Source organism: Pongo abelii, chromosome 16 (assembly GCF_028885655.2).
Source record: "Pongo abelii isolate AG06213 chromosome 16, NHGRI_mPonAbe1-v2.0_pri, whole genome shotgun sequence".
NCBI classification, from domain to species: Eukaryota; Metazoa; Chordata; class Mammalia; order Primates; family Hominidae; genus Pongo; species Pongo abelii.
In genome coordinates this window covers 57369892-57387546 of record NC_072001.2, presented here as the reverse complement: position 1 = coordinate 57387546, position 17655 = coordinate 57369892, and the positions used below count along the sequence as shown (strand labels likewise).

General features: G+C 35.0%; 1 protein-coding gene across 2 annotated transcripts in view; it reads right to left on the bottom strand.

Moving 5' to 3' along the window:
• UNC13C (unc-13 homolog C) overlaps positions 1 to 17655 on the bottom strand; it is a 661317-nt gene that overhangs the window by 218563 nt on the left and 425099 nt on the right. For both annotated transcript variants that reach the window (XM_063716164.1, XM_024232533.3), the window contains exon 18: positions 3042 to 3127. In XM_063716164.1, coding sequence (XP_063572234.1) covers positions 3042 to 3127 — 86 coding nt within the window. The remainder of the gene's footprint in view (positions 1 to 3041; positions 3128 to 17655) is intronic.

Sequence of the window (17655 nt, the reverse complement as noted above, 5' to 3'; positions counted from 1 at the left end):
GTGCAAATATCAATATGGACAATTAAAATGATGAACAATGTACTTCAATATAGAAGGGACTAGAAAACAGCTACTTGGGACGTTGAGGCAGCAGAAGGGCTTGAATCAGGGAGTCGGAGGTTGCAGTGAGCCAAGATCACATCACTGTGCTCCAGCCTGGTGACAGAGCTAGACTCCATCTCAAACAAACAAACATACATAAAACATATAGGAAATTTTAACAATGTACAACTGCCTGGCTCTAATATAAATGAAAATAATTCTGAATTATGTCGCTAATCTACACATATATATTCATTTACATACTGCTTTAGTGCACCTTAGATTTTCATGCAACCATTATTTATTGAGCAACTACTACATGCCAGGCTTGTGTTAAGGACTGACACATGGTTAACATAGTTCTGTTTTTCAAAAAGCTCTAATCTCATATCATTGAAAATGTCACTAGTAAGACCATCTATTCTACTAAAAAGCATTAAAACATTTTAATCTTCAAAATATATATGAAGTATGCTGAATCATAGTTACATATGGAAAATACAGTTATGCAGAATTGTACCTAAGTCCCCAGTTGAATTTACTCTAAGACGTAGATTTAGAGTAAATTTTACATTTACTCTAAAACTTAAATGGTAAAGTTAATTATCAACTTTCTATAACATTTGGCTTATACATTATGATACAAAAGGCAATAAATGTTTGAAAATGCACTGAGTTTTGTTCTACTCAAACAAAAGGGGAGAACAGTGAAACACAAAGGTGTTGAGCTCTTGGAATGTTCCCAAGGTCACACAGCAAAAGACAGTCACAAATTGATGTCTCCTCTACTGCCCTTTCCACTAATCCATTGAGTTGGGATTACCTGGTAAAGTTGGTAATTTATTTGTTCAACAAGTAGTTATTGAGTAGCTTCTATTTTCTAAACATCATTATAGGTGATGTAGATATGTTGGTAAAAGTCATAGACAAAAAAATTACATTGTGGTAAAAAAGACACATAAGAAATAATCAAATCAACAAAGAAACAAATAAAATTAGTTGTTATGCAGCAGATTAAAATATTCCTGGGAGCTACTACAGATAATGCGGTGAGGGAAATCTTCTCTGAGGAGGTGTCGGTAGCTGAGCCCTACATGGCTGCTTATGAAGATTGGTGGGAAGAAAAATCCAGGCATCAGAGCAGCTGGCCAAAAAATCCCTCATGCAGGAATAAACTTTTATTGTAGTGAAGACAATAAAGGAATCAATGATAACCCATAAGTGCTTAAGTAACTGCATAAATGGCGGTACCAATAACTGCTATAGGGAACAGTAGGGAAGAGTCAGTTCTGACAGAGGAGATTAAGAATCTATATCGATCCTAAAAATTTTCAGATGCCTGATAGACTTTCAAGGAGGGTGGGGGGATGCAGAGTATAGGCCTAGGGTAGTGAATGCTATCTGAAAAAAAGTTATTTGCTGAGTGGACTGGTAGTTCCTGTCTGATTTAAGAGAATTTTGGGGTCCCAAAGAGACAGTGAAAGCAGAGAGATGTAAAAGGATGTGGTTAGTAGGAGACAAAGATGGAAGAGGTAGGAAGGGCTGGGTCATTAATAAACTGTAGAAGAAACACCTCATTGCAAAGTAAGGAACTGTACCTCTGAGCAGTTCTGGTGTGATTTTAAAGATTAGATAAACCTCTCTATTTGTGAGTGGGAGAGCCTGACTTTATCAGAAAACTAGATATTATGATCTATTGAGTACCTTTTTTTTCCAAATAAGAAAAACTGAATGTTCCCTCTGCAACCGGTACCGGAAAGCTATTAAACAGTAGCATGATAAACACGAACTCTATAAAACCTGTCTTACTCTTGCAACCTATTTTCCATATTGTAATCAAAATGATTTTTCTAAGTTGCAAATCTAAGTTAGACATGCACCTGCTGAAAATACTTTACGGGACTTTGTTTCTCTCAGCACAGAGTCAAACTCCTCACGATGGCCCACAAGGCCCTGTCTGCTGGTCCCTGCTAATTTCTCCTGTCTTACTTCTTGCTACCTCTTTCTTTCTCATTGGGCCCACTGAGTTCTCTCTTCTCAAATGCACCTTGTGCTTTCTCTAATTGCTAGTGCTCTGTCCTACCAAAAGCTCTTCTTACTCCTACCTATCCTTTAGGTCTTTATCAAAGTTATATTTTCCTAGAGGAAGTTCTCATAGTAAGCCTGCCTTGTCCCCTAGCCCCAGGTCTGATGTAGGTGCTTCTCCAGATACTCTGTCATCATAAGTCCTCACCACTCCACATTGCAACTGTTTGCATTCTTGTAGTCCTCCTCTATAATCTTGATGAGTCTGGGGACCAGGGCTATCTTGTTCACTGTTGCATCCCCTACATCCAGTGCACCAATGGTCATTTAGTATCTATGGGCTCAATATATATTTACTGAATAAGTACAAAGAAATTTTTCTACTAGGTTGTTAGTTTCTAGAGGATAGTAACCGGATCTATGGTTCTATCTCTAACTGTAAACACAATGTGGGTACGCAAAGAATATTTATAGAATTGTTTAACTTAGAGCTGTATTTCTCTTTTTCTACACTGAATGATTTGTACTTATTCAGAGTGGAGTTTCGGGTGAAGACCTCTGCCATTGTTCTTGTGTAAACTTGGTAGGATTTTGACCCGCCTCCCCGTGGATACTATTTCCAAGTCCACGTAGACAAATATCTGGACTAAACAACTCATCCACCCCCTCAATATGGCCTGCTTTGGTAGATGAACTACCATAAAGTATTCTTGCATATGAGCATAATCCTATCAGTGAAATACTCCCATGATCCAAGAACTTAGACCATATAATTAAAAATGTATATACTTCTTTAGGGCTTTTTGAGTACTTTGGGACCTTATCTTTCTACCATATGGAAATAAGTTTTAGAACTAAACTGATCACAATAATTAGTGTTTTAATGTTTCAATTCTTAACATTTAAAGCCAAGAACACAATATCACCATTTAACTCTAACATGTATTTGAATAAGTATAAATATTTATAATTACCTTCTAATGCATATTTCATATCCAGAGCAAAAAGAGTCCACATAATTTCGGCACTTATTTTTCCCATGTTCAGCTCTTGAGGAAACCTAAAGCCAAACACATTGTTTTAGTGTATGAAGAATAGCATGCCTAAAAACCAAAATACAGCATTTTACATATATACCACAGTAGTTATTACATAGTTCATAAATACTTTTATTTATGACATTTCTCTTTATGAACTTTTGTAAGTAAAAAAAAAATGTTACACACTAGAGTTTGATGTTAAAAAGTTATTGGATGGTAAGAAAAGAGACATTACATCAGTGCCAAAGTAATGGTGCCTGGGGCTCCCTGTGGATGTCTTGTGATGAGTGTTTGTATCTCAAGAGCTCCTTCGGTTTTATTGAAGCCTCTATCTTCTTTTTTTTTGAGATGGAATCTTACTCTTCGCCCAGGCTGGAGTGCAATGGTGCCATTTTGGCTCACTGCAATCTCTGCCTCCCAGGTTCAAGCAATTCTCCTGCCTCAGCCTCCCAAGTAGCTGGGATTACAGGCATGTGCCACCATGCCCAGCTAATTTTTTGTATTTAGTAGAGACATGGTTTCACCGTGTTGGTTCAGGCTAGTCTGGAGCTCCTGACCTCAGGTGATCCACCCGCCTTGGCCTCCCAGAGGGCTGAGGTTACAGGCATAAGCCACCATACCTGGCTGACTCCATCTTTTTATATCTCATTTTTGAGGATAGATCAGATGAAGCTGAATAGCAAACACCATATTACACTAAAAAATCACACCTCATATATGTCCTTCAGCCATTTTCTTTGAAGCACACTTAAGTACTTCTATTTTTTCTATTATCTATTGTCTTCATGTGAATTATTTGAACAAAGATTCCTCACTCCCTCTGGCAAAATGGCTCCTGGTGGACACACCCACTAATCTATACTCCAGAACTTCCAGGCAGGTCTGTGTTTTAGACTAAACAAGCTTAGGTTAAAAACAAGATTCTGACTGCTTCTAAAAATTAATTTTGTTTGCATGTGTTTTCAGTCTCATGATAAGGCTCCTAATAATATGAGCCCAATGAATATGATGACCGAGTCTTTTTATTACAATGTAAACACTCACTCTATGCCAGAATGTAAGACTAGAAGTATTTTCTCTCTCTATATATACAGACTTGCACACATGAATAAAAATATTTATATCAAAGAACAGAGCTAGCTCTCACATTCATCCACATTTGGGAGTTCGAATAAAAAAAGAGTATAATCCTGTATGGAAAGTGTTACCTAAGGAAATATGACCTCAAGACAACCTCAAATAAGAAAAGACTATTGACACATACAGAACTACTCTAGTCCATATTTCCATCAAAATTAGAGTGTGTTGCATCAGTTTCCCTTACTGACTGCCAATTTTATCAATTTGTCTAATAAGGCATTCGATTTTAAAACTTAAATCAGAAGCTTTACATTTATCAAGTATTTAAGTTCAGAACTTTTCCAAAAAATTTAATATAATCTGAATACATATAGTTTTCAATATTAAATTTTACTTTATTGATATAAAAATAACCCTAGGCAAACAATTTATTTCAAAAGGTTTCATTTGAGCATAAATACTAGCATCACACATTTTGTAGTATATTAGATTTTATGTAATTAATATGCAGCATCAAAATTATAAGTGATATAATGAGTGTTTTATGCTTATAAAAAGGCAAAATTGCTTAGTTATTTTAATTTATTTGAATCAAGAATAAGATTATATTAACTTTACAGTACAATATACAAGAAACAAAGAACTAAAGAACTAAAACTAAAAACTAAAACACACAAAAAACTAAAGAATATCTCTTATAAACATAGATGTAAAAATCTTCAACAAAAAATACCAAATTTATTCTCACAATATATAAAATGAATAATACGTTATGATCGAGAGGTTTATCCCAAAAATACAACGTTAATTCAACCTTCAAAAATGAATCAACATAATTTACTCTATTGTTAGACTATGGAAGAAAAATTTTATGATCATCTCAATAGATGCTGAAAAGGTATTTGACAAACTTCAACATTCATTCATGATTTAAAATCCCTCTGAAAGATAGTTATTAATGTGAACTTTTTTAACCTCATAAAGAGAATCTACAAAACCCTATTGCTAAAATTATGGTTAAGTCTCACACTTGATACTTAAGGATGAAGGCAATGATGTTGACTCTCAGTATTTCTACATAACATTGTACTGGAATTCCTAAGTTCTGTTAAAATGCAAGAGAAATACAAAGGAGGCATATAGATAGCAAAGGAAGAAATAAAACTCTTTATAGACAACATGGTTTTCTACATAAAAAATGGCATACTAAAAATTGTCTGCATAGAAAATGTCTAAAAAACTAAGAAGCTACAAAATATAAGGTCACAGAATATAAAATCATGTATTTCGGTATACTACCAATGAATTATTGGAAATTGAAATTAAAATAACAGTATCATTTATAATAGCATCTGATATGGTTTTGCTCTCTGTTCCCACCCAAATCCCATCTCAAACTGTAATCCCTACATGTTGAGGGAGGGATCTGTAATCCCCATGGAGGCAGTTTCCTCCATGCTGTTCTCTTATAGTGAGTGAGTACTCATGAGATCTGATGGTTTTAAAAGTGTTTGGCAGTTCCCTCCTGTGCTCTTGTCTCTCTCCTCCTGCCTTGTGAAGAAGCTGCTTGCTTCCCCTCAGCCTTCAACCATGATTATGTTTCCTGAGGCCTCCCTCACTATGCGGAACTGTGAGTCAATTAAACCACTTTCCTTTATAGATTACTCAGTCTCGGGCATTTTTTTTTTTTTTTTTGATGAAGTCTCACTCTGTCACCCAGGCAGGAGTGCAGTGGTGCGATCTTGGCTCACTGCAACCTCCACCTCCTGGGTGGAGGTTCTCCTGCCTCAGCCTCCCGAGTAGCTGGGATTATAGGCGTGCACCTTATGGCAGTGTCAAAATGGACTAATGCATCATCAAAAGTTATTAAATACTTAGTTATAAATCTAAGATAATATGTACAAGATTTATATGAAGAAAAATATAAAGTACTGAAAAAAGAAATTAAATAAGGCCTAAATCAATATATTGTATTTATAGACTGATATACTCAATAATGTTAGAATTTTATCTTTTCTCAAATTGATTCATAGATTCAATGCAATCTCAATCAAAATTCTAGCAGAATTTCTTGTGGAAATTAACAAACTGATTCTAAAATTGACATAGCAAAGTAAAAGCACTAGAAGAGGAAAAAATGTTTTTTTCTTAAAGTAAAGAACAAACATTACTTGTATTTGCAGCTTTCTATGAAAATATAATAATGCATACAGAATGTCTTCAAATACAAGAGTGGCTAATTTTCAACAATGTGTAACAGTATGTCAGTGAAGAAAGGACAGTCTTTTCAACAAGAGATGCTAAAATACTTGAATATCCACATGCAAAAAAGAAAAAATCTTGACTCATACCTTGCAACAAATTAAACATTTAACTCAAAAAAGACCACAGACCAAAATGCCAAACCTAAAACTATAAAACTTCTGAAAGAAAACATAGTAGAAAATCCTTATGACCTTATATTAGGCAAAAATTGTCTAGATGTAACACAAAGGTGTAAACCCATCAAAAAAAATATTGATAAATTGAACTTCATGAATTAAAATCTGATCTTCAAAAGACACTGTTGAGAACAGAAAGATAAGCCACAGACAGGGAGAAAAAAATTTGCAAAACATGTGACTGATAAAGGACTTATATCCAGGATGTCTACATTACACTAAAATCTCAATAATAGAGAAAAAACATTACCCAATTAAAAATGGGCAAATGATTTGAATGACACTTCAGCAGAGAAAAAAATTAGATGGGAAATAAACACATGCAAATAGGCTCAACATTATTAGTCATTAGATACTTGCCAATAAAATTATGATGTGATACTACATGTCTATTAGAATAGCTTAAAAAAACCAAAGGCAAAAGCCCACCAATATTAAGGGCTAGCAAAGATGCAAGCGTGCAGAGGAGCTGGAACTCTGACACATTGCTTTTGAGAATGCAAAATGTTATAGTTGTTTTGGAAAGCAGTTCGGCAAATGACATTTTTATAGAATTAGAAAAAAATTCTAAATTCATATGGAACCAAGAAAGAACCCAAACATACAAAATAATCTTAAGAAAAAAGAACCAAGCCAAAGATATCACGCTACCTAACTTCAAATTTTACTACAAGGCTACAGTAAGCATAACAGCATGATACCGGCACCAAGAAAGACACATAGAACAATAGAACAGAATAGAGAGCCCAGAAATAAGACCACACACCTACAACCATCTGATCTTTCACAAAGCTGACAAAAGCAATGGGGAAATGACTCCCCATTTAATAAATGATGCTGGGATAACTGGCTAGTCATGTGCAGAAGATTGAAACTGGATATTTTTCACCATATACAAAAATCAACTCAAGATGAATTAAAGACTTAATGTAAAACTGAAAACTATAAAAACCCAGAAGAACACCTAGAAAATGCCTTTCTGGACGTAGGCCCTGGCAAAGATTTTATCATGACCCCAAAAGCAATTGCAACGAAAAGAAAAATTGACAAGTGGGATTTAATTAAACTAAAGAGCTTCTGCACAGCAAAAGAAACTATCAACAGAGTAAAGGGTCAACCTTCAGAATGGGAGAAAATACTTGCAAACTATACATCTGGCAAAGGTAATATCCAGAATATGTAAGAAACTTAAACAAGTCAACGTGCAGAAACAACAGGCAACCCCATTAAAAATGAACAAAGAACACGAGCAGAGACTTCTCAAAAGAAGACAAACACATGGCCAACAAGCGTGTGAAAAAATTCTTGACATTACAGAAATGCAGATCAAAACCACCATGAGATATTGTCTCACATTGGTCAGAATGGCAATCATTGAAAAGTAAAAACATAACAGATGCTGGTGAGGTTGCAGAGAAAAGGGAACGATTATATGCTGCTGGTGGGAATGTAAATTAATTCAGCCACTGTAGAAAACAGTTTGGAGATTTCTCAAAGAACTTAAAATACAACTACCATTTGACTCAGCAGTCTCTTTACTGGGCATATAACCAAAATAAATCTTTCTACCAAAAAGACACATGCACTTGTATGGTCATCACAGCACTATTCATAATAACAAAGACATAGAATTCAACCTAGAAGCCCACACACAGTGGACTGGATAAAGAAAAGGTGGCACATTTGTACCGTAGGATACTACACAGGTATAAAAAAGAATAAAATCATGTCCTTTGCAGCAACATGGATGGAATTGGAGGTCATTATCGTAAGTGAATTAACTCAGGAACACAAATTAAATATCAGATGTTCTCACTTATAAGTGGGAGCTAAATATTGAGAGCATATGGACACAAAGAAAGGAACAAAAGACATTGGGACCTCCTTGAGGGTGGAGGGTAGGAGGAGAGTACGGATCTAAAAACTACCTATTGGCTACTATGCTTATCATCTGGGGGATGAAATAATTTGTATATCAAACCCCCATGACTTACAATTTTTTTATTATTATTATACTTTAAGTTTTAGGGTACATGTGCACAATGTGCAGGTTAGTTACATATGTATACATGTGCCATGCTGGTGTGCTGCACCCATTAACTCGCCATTTAGCATTAGGTATATCTCCTAATGCTATCCCTCCCCCCTCCCCCCACCCCACAACAGTCCCCAGAATGTGATGTTCCCCTTCCTGTGTCCATGTGTTCTCATTGTTCAATTCCCACCTATGAGTGAGAACATGCGGTGTTTGGTTTTTTGTCCTTGTGATAGTTTACTGAGAATGATGATTTCCAATTTCATCCATGTCCCTACAAAGGACATGAACTCATCATTTTTTATGGCTGCATAGTATTCCATGGTGTATATGTGCCACATTTTCTTAATCCAGTCTATCATTGTTGGACATTTAGGTTGGTTCCAAGTCTTTGCTATTGTGAATAGTGCCTCAATAAACATACGTGTGCATGTGTCTTTATAGCAGCATGACTTATAGTCCTTTGGGTATATACCCAGTAAAGGGATGGCTGGGTCAAATGACTTACAATTTACCTGAGTAACAAACCTGCCTATGTACCCACTGAACCTCAAATAAAAGTTGGAAAGAAAAAGCAAAACAAAAACCACTGTTTAAAATAAAACAACAAACTGGAAAAATATATACAGCTTATATAAAAGACAAAAAGAGAATATTATTAATATAAAAAGAACATAAAATATTATTAACATGTTAAAAATCTATAGAAAAAATGAAAGAAAAACTGGCTGAGATGAAAGGGAAATAAAAAAAAAATCAAAGCCTAATAAACACAAGAAAGGAGCTGTTCACCTTAATAAGAGTAAAAATTTTCTACTTATCAGACTGGAAACAATTAAAAATTGATGAAAATTCAGGCTTTTTTTTGAAGTTAATTTTCTCATAGTTATCTAATGACTCTCTACAGGCCTTCAGTTCTTTTCCATACCAATATCTGTGTTGTCCCTATCCCCTTCTCTTCTCTGTGCCCCAGGAGTCCCCTCATTGGCTGCATCATCCTGATGTTAAATGATACCATGGAAAAACATGCAGCTATTGAAATGACCAAGGCAGATCTATTTCAATTGACATGAATAGATGTCTCTCAGGCAGTATTAGGTGAATAAAGCAAATCATAGCTTAGCATATAAAATATGATCGTATATTTCATAAGAAACACTATGGAAGCGAACATTATTAAATGAATTTCTATGTTTATATGTGTGAAAGATTAGCTGGAAGAAAACACACCAAACTACTGAAAATTTGTAAAGCTTAGGTTGGGGAGTCATGCTTTTAATTTTTACTGATTTACTTCACAGAAATGATACATAAACATTAGAACCCTTATTTTCTACTTCACACAGCCTGTGAAGCTGAATATGATTATTTTTGTAATCATATCATTTTTGAAACTCAATTTTGAAGTAGAATCAATGGGAGTTTTACTATATACATGAGTTCTTTTAAAAGATGGATAATATCAATTTGTTTCTCACAAAGCCCCTATTCAGTTGTTATTATTTCTAATTTAAAAATTGGTGGTCAGGAGTTAAGCCCTGAGATCTCTCCAATAAAGAAAAAACAATATTCAATGAGTTTGTTTGATATTTAGAGGAGATGTAAAGGGAACTTTAATAATGTTCATTTTAGACTCAGTAACATTAGAGATTAGGAAAGTATACTAGAACATGAAACAAATCAAAGACAGAATCAGAAACAGAGCCTATGGTTCTTGCTCTTGCCCATGTTTCTTTTCTTTTTTCTTTTTTTTTTTTTTGAGACAGTCCCACTCTGTCACCCAGGCTGGAGTGCAGTGGCGCCATCTAGGCTCACTGCAACTCCGCCTCCTGGGTTCACGCCACTGTCCTGCCTCAGCCTCCCGAGTAGTTGGGACTACAGGTGCCCGCCACCATGCCCGGATAATTTTTTGTATTTTTAGTAGAGATGGAGTTTCACCGTGTTCGCTAGGATGGTCTCGATCTCCTAACCTCGTGATCTGCCCACCTTGGCCTCCCAAAGTGCTGGGATTACAGGTGTGAGCCACCGCGCCAAGCCCATTCTTTTCTTTTACAATAAAAAAATTCCCATGCATCGAAAATGTTTTCACAGTTAACTTTTTCTTTCTTTTTTTTGGTATTAGGCTATTGGTTTTTTCCTCGAAATATTTACAGTTTAAATTATTGGATTCATATTTTACGTAGTAGTCCCTCTTTAAATTTAAATCTCAAGATCTACTTCTTGCTAAGATCTACTTCTATACAGAAAACAATATTTGGGTTCTGAGGTCTCATTCTGATCAGTTTTAGAAGTTTTTCTCCATTATAAAACATTATGATACACCAGTTTCAATTTTGCTTGTGCTATTACCTATAGAGATAATAGACATCCCATGATAGAAAATAAAAAGAATGCAAAGTTTCTTTCTTTAACAGTTACACAAGTTCTTCTGAAGCCTGTATTTTATTTTACTTTACCTCCACTCTGTGGTACTTTTTGTACATTCGGAAAAACTTTTCTTACTCTTTCTTACATATTTCATAGTTAAATTAATGGCAATACTATTTAGCTGATGAATATAGATAGCTACCAGAGTCATCAACCTTTGTCACAATCCACAGTGTCCCCTCCTTTCCACCCTCCTGGGAATTTTTTCTTTGGTCTACCTATGGAATTTGCCTCTCCCTTCCCTATTCCTAATATCACACCCCCAATTCAAGTCGTTATCTCCATTTGCCTCAATAATTGCACTAATCTATTAGCTTATGTCTTTGCCTCTATTTTTCCCTCTTCTGATACATCTTCTATATTATCACCTAATTCACCTTTTAAAAACACAGGCTATCATATTTCTAACTACTGCTTTGAAACCATAAATTGCTTGTCATACATTTATTAGCATATAATAGTTTCATTTCATTAATATGACTATCCTGCTCTGACCATCTGGCCCCAACTTTCATTTCTTTCATCTTCATTCCCCAACCCTTACCATGAATAATCTAGCTACTCCTATTATTTATTATTTCTTGACATGCCTGACGTTCTATATATATTCTGATCATTTTCCACCTTCCTGTTCTCTCTTCTTCTTAATTTCTATGAGATAATAACCTCTCTCTCTCCCTGGAAAGCACAGCTTAAGTATCACCTCCCTTTAAGTGTTCTGTTGTATTCAGGGCAGAATTAGCAATGATTAAATAGTTGTGAATGATAAGGGCAAAGAGAAGTGCATAGTGACTATAAATGGGTCTGAGCTCACTTAATATTAAGAATGAATGACAGGATTGGTGATTTTATACTGTGGAAATTCCATAATTTTACCCTTGACACAAGGTTTAACTTAACTGGCACAATGTTATTGATGTTTGCTTTGTAGTTCCAAACTGATGAAAACAAGGGAAATAACATTTTTTCTCTGTAACCAATCTTGTCTAGCATTATAAAATGTTTCTCCTGACAGGGTTCAGGACACGCTACCCCAAAATATGGCACCTTGGCAAATTGAATATTTCAAGTGGAAGGAATCTGAGAAATGGTACATGCAGTTAGGACTTTATGATTTTCCCCTGAAGCAAGACATAAAACCTAGAAAGGATTTTCTGATCTTCCGCTGAAGCAGGAAATAAGATCCTTACGTGAGAGGTGCTGCTCCTATACCAAAAGGAAAGAAAGAAGCATCGTTATCGTTGAAGACAGGGATGTCAAAAGGAATGTGAATGAGCAGGCCTTGCTGTTTCTCCAAGTTTACTGTATTTATACTTTTCTGGGGGCTTCTATACATGTCCGCTCAATTCTCCACTTTTCGTCAAACCTAGCACAAAATATACTCAAATTTAATCATTTATTCAGGTCTTTATTTCCTTTGAAGGCTCCCGTGTCATATAAAGCTTATGTTAAATAAATTTGTATGCTCTTCTCTGGTTAATGGATCTTGTTATAGTGACTACAGCTGAGGATTCAGAGGGTAGAAGGATAAGATATTCTTTCTCCCCTACACTTCTCTCATATAGCATCTCTTTACTACCTAACAGTATTAATTATATTTACACGATCTTCTCAATACCTACATACGTATATAATTTTTTCTCTCCATACTATTTAAACCATTTTAGCAGCCAGAATATAACTTAGTAACATTTGCAAAGCTAACAGTTTCCCAAACAATTCTTTACTTTTTTCTGCCTTGTGGAAATAGGGGAGAAAAAATGAATAATTATGAGTAAAATACAGTACGTGAAAGAGGAAAGTCGGTACTGGAAATGAAAGGAGAAACACTCCATTTTCCCGACAACATAGATTTTATCAATTTCTGGGTAACTAATGGCTACATGTTAAGTTTCTAATTTTTAAGGGGCCACAAAATAATATTTCCATAATAGTGTTTTTTCACCATGTCTAACTTGCCTTTGTAGACTTGTAAATATGTAATCTCACTTTGACAGTAAATTTTTTATATGCTTTTTCTATGCTATAGTCCCAGTATCAAATCATTATTTAAAAGGCAGAATTTGTTTCTTCTGACATTCCACAATTGAGTACTTCTGCCTTTTGGTGGAGGCTAGCTAAGGAATCTGTACTATTTGCATATTTGCTAGAGGCTTATTTTCCAAAATTTAACACATTTTTGACTATTTCTTCTGCATAATACATAGCAGTATAATATAGAAGTTAAACAGCAATGCATTCCAAAAGACAGCAATTTCATTTCTCCTCTGCTGCTTAGCTAATTTACCCAGTGGAGCGGTGAGTAATCTCTTCAAAACTGAATTTTCTCACTTGTCAAATGGGGATGATATTAATTGTGTAACTTGGGACTGTTTCTAGGGCTGCTGTGAGGATTAAATGAGATTTTACATGTAAATATTTTGCATAGTCACTGGCACATAGTGAGTACTCAATAAATGTTTCCTGCTGATAATGATGAAATTCTAAGTATAAATGAGACAGACAGGAAAATATTATTTAGATTCCATTGATTTCTAACATAAAAATAATCACATAAAGTGAATGAAAATTTATATTTGTACTTACTAGGTGTTTAGTCTGTAGGAGAATATTTGTTAATAAAGTTAATAGCAATAAACTTGATTGCAGAGGAAAATGTTTATGTACTCACAGGACTGAATGGTTTTATGAACTTCAGAAGTATTGAGCTATACACTAACAATTCATACATTAACTACAAATAAGTTCCAAACTATGACAGAAGCAAAACTGAAAGAGGTTTACCTTTCCACAACCATTTTGTAACTTTGTAGAAATTGTCATACAGACTTCAAAGTTAAAAGAAGTACACATAAATATGGTACATTAAATATTCCTATGTACCATATATATTTAAATTAGCCCTTCTCACACTAGTCTGAATTCATGAGGTTTTCTTGTGCACAAATTAAATTCTCTAAGGTATAGCTCCACCTCTTCTTCATTTTCAAATTCAATGCAGTCATAGCTTAACTTAATCTACCATCATGAAGAGGAGGTTTCATGAAATAACTGATCCATTCCTCTATTATGTGACTGTCTCCTGTTTTTAATTTGCAGCAATTAATTAACAAAGCACAAATGTTTTAAATCTTGAATCTTATGAGACACAACAGTTTAATAACCCAATTTGTTATCTTGCAAATTTCTTAGTGAAATGAGGAAAACATAATCTGCCACTGCCAAATATGATAATACTGATTCATCAGTCACAATGGATAAAATTAGAATCCATTAAATGTGAAGTATTATTTTGATATGCAAAGTTTGTCTTTGAAGAAAAGTATGTTAATTATTACAAATAAGTAAGCAATGGTTCTCTGTAACTGCCTGTCATGTATGCATCTGAAATTTCTTTGTCATAGCTAGAATTTAAGAGACAGTTTGTTGTGCCGTTTTTACATTATAAAACTTATTAAGCCTTTGTTAGTATGTTCTGCACTTAAGATACTTGACATGCATTTAGTGCAATTAACTGCTATTATCATGAATGTAGTGAACAACTAAGCATAAATTTTATTAATCAAGACTCTACTAGTAAATCACAAGCCATCCTTATGAATTAATGCTGTGGTAGAAATTTTTCCTTTTGTACTTAGGTTCTTTTGTACCATAAAGCAAGTTGATCATAAGTGCCATTTGAAGCCAATCACCCTTTTCATCTTTTTGCTTTCTCTTTGTTTCAAGGCATTATTTTAATGAACTCAGATATTTAAGTATATATTTAATTTTAACGTGAAAAACAAAATTGTGAATGGATCTATGTAAACTTTTTTTTTTTTGAGACAGGTTCTTACTCTGTTGCTCGGGCTGTTGCTCAGAGTGTTGCCTTAGCTCACTGCAGCCTCTACCTCCTGGGCTCAAGCAGATCCTTCCACCTCAGCCTCCCTAATAGCTGGGACTACTGGCATGTGGCAAAATGCCTGGCTAATTTTTGTATTTTTTTGTAGAGACAGGGTCTCACTATGTACTGATCTCAAACTCCTGGCCTCAAGAAATCCTCCTGCCTCGGGTTCCCAAAGTGCTGGGATTACAGGCGTGAACCACTGCTCCTGGCTTCCACTTTTTAAAAGTTTTTAGTTATTTATGTCAGAGACAGGATCTTGCTCTGTCACCCAGGCTGGAGTGCAGTGGTCTGATCATAGCTCACTTCAGCCTTGAACTCCTGGGATCAAGAGACCCACCTGCCTCATCCTCCCAAATAGCTAGGCCTACCAGCATGAGCCCAGCTCTAAGTTAACTCTTGAAATCAGCATTGCATAAGACAATGAAAATACCACCTGGCAGTATGACAAAGGAGTTGGAGATGGCCAGGGACAGCCTAAATAACTTGTGTGATGTGCATGGGGTAAATAGTCAACAGAATGTACTGAGTTTAGATAACTGTTTCTCAAGCTGCAAGACCTGGTACAAGCAAGTCCTCATGTTCATATTGCAGGGCAGGGAGCTTAAGGCAGTAGAGCAGAGATGGAGATTACCATTGTGGAGCACCTACTCAATGCAGGCATTAGGCCGGGTGCTTTCTGTGCATTATCTCTACAAATCCTGATATGGTCTCATGAGTTAAGTTTTGCCTCCTAATTTCTAAAACATAGAAAGCCTAAAAGATGTTGCAATCAGATCCAGATTAATCATGAAAATATCAGAAATGTTTGGAAGGATTAATGCTCATCATCTTACTTATGGGATCCTTTTGTTAACATTAACCCTTTTGTTATTTCAAAGGTTGCTTACATTTTGATTCTGCTTATTACTAGATAAGTGATTTTGCATAAGTTAGTCCCCTCTATGCTTAAGTTTCATCATCTGCAGTTTGGGGATGATAATGGTACTGATATCATTAGAATAAATTTAGGATTAAACATTAAACTGTAAAAATGCTTAGAATAGTGCCTGTCTCCAGCTAATTCCCCATGGTTCCCTACATAATGATTATGATATTTATAACATATAAATATCTAGTTGTGTTAAAATCTTTCAGCAAGCATGACAAACCTTGAAAAATTCAAGATCAACTCTTTTTCGCCTCTGTGATATGTGGTCAGGGAGGTAGAAAATTGAAATCTTCAGAGGTGTTTAAATTGGTATAATTATTGGTAAGCATTCTTTGGCAGTACTCTTGTGCACTTAGAAAAAAGTATTTGAATTCTTTCCATATAATGTAATTTTGGGAAATTGCAGAGAAACACACTTGATCTGTTTTAAAATTCAAAATGGCTATGATATACACGAGTAACAGTTTTTAAAATTACTTTTGAAATTTTACTTTATATCTTTAATGTTAGGTAGATTTTTATAACAGATCTGTGGGTTTTTTCAGTATCTATTCTGCCCACTATGAACTGCAGGTCTGCAAAACTGATCGCTTGTAGGAAATTAACGATTCACCTAGATCCTAAGAATTCAAATTAAAGCATTTTTTTTTTTTTGTTTTTTACATTTCAACAGCAAACAAACTGCAACTATATTGGAATACATGTGTCATTTCATATAATATTATATTGTGTTAGTTATGCTACTTTGGTTCCAAAAATCAGAGGCTCAAGTAACTACAAATAATTAAAAAGTAATTTTTGTAAGGATACTTTGGGTAATGGAGAAACAAGACTAAACTCCATTACCACATTGTACTGGAACCCAAGAAAAGCTGAACTCTGTTTACTGGAGTCAAACAGCCCCTGGAGTCAGGCTTCAGGGACCCTCAGACAAGACAGACAAGATGCTCCTTCAGGGTTTAAGGCGGCGCTGAAGAGTGCATTGAATGACCACAGATGGGGATCTTCAGGCACAATGTCCTCCAGTTTGTGACTCTGCTATTCTTGTATCTGCTTTTCCTTCCAAGTATCCTTTCCCTCCACTCACTGTCAACTACCTTCTTCTCTCTCAATGCTATCTTCGTTCCTGTTTATACTTCATTCTGACTTATTCTTAATTGTTGATCACCTGCTACAGGTATCTCCAAATTCATAAACTTTCAGTGTCTATTCTCCCTGTCAGCTGATTCACTCTCAGGATTTCTTGGTACAGTTCCAGAGAGTGAACCTAGTTTCTCTTATTGTGTAAAATTTTTCTCATAAGGCTGCATCAACAAGGGTGTGTAGGAGGAGTTTAATCACAGAATGACTTGTGACTGGGGCAGGCACAGTAGTTAACCACTTTCAGACTCCTGATTAATTTCATATATATCTCTTTTACAAATCAAATATTTGTGACTCTAGCCTTGCATGGTGACTGGCATATATTAAGGGTTCAATACGTATTTATTAAATTGAAATGAAATTCTTAATGAAAAATGATAAAAGTTCAATAGAGCAGAAAAGAAAAGAACGAGATAAAATACTTTAGGTTAAAAGAAATAATTAAATATTTACCTTATCTTTCCTATATTTATTATACATATGGGTAATCAAGTAAGTAAACCTAATTAATGAAAGAAAGTTCTTCTTTACAAAAAATTCTAATGAATAAATGTTGAAGAAATGATAACCTTATAAAACCACCATTTTGCTGAGAATGATGGTTTCCA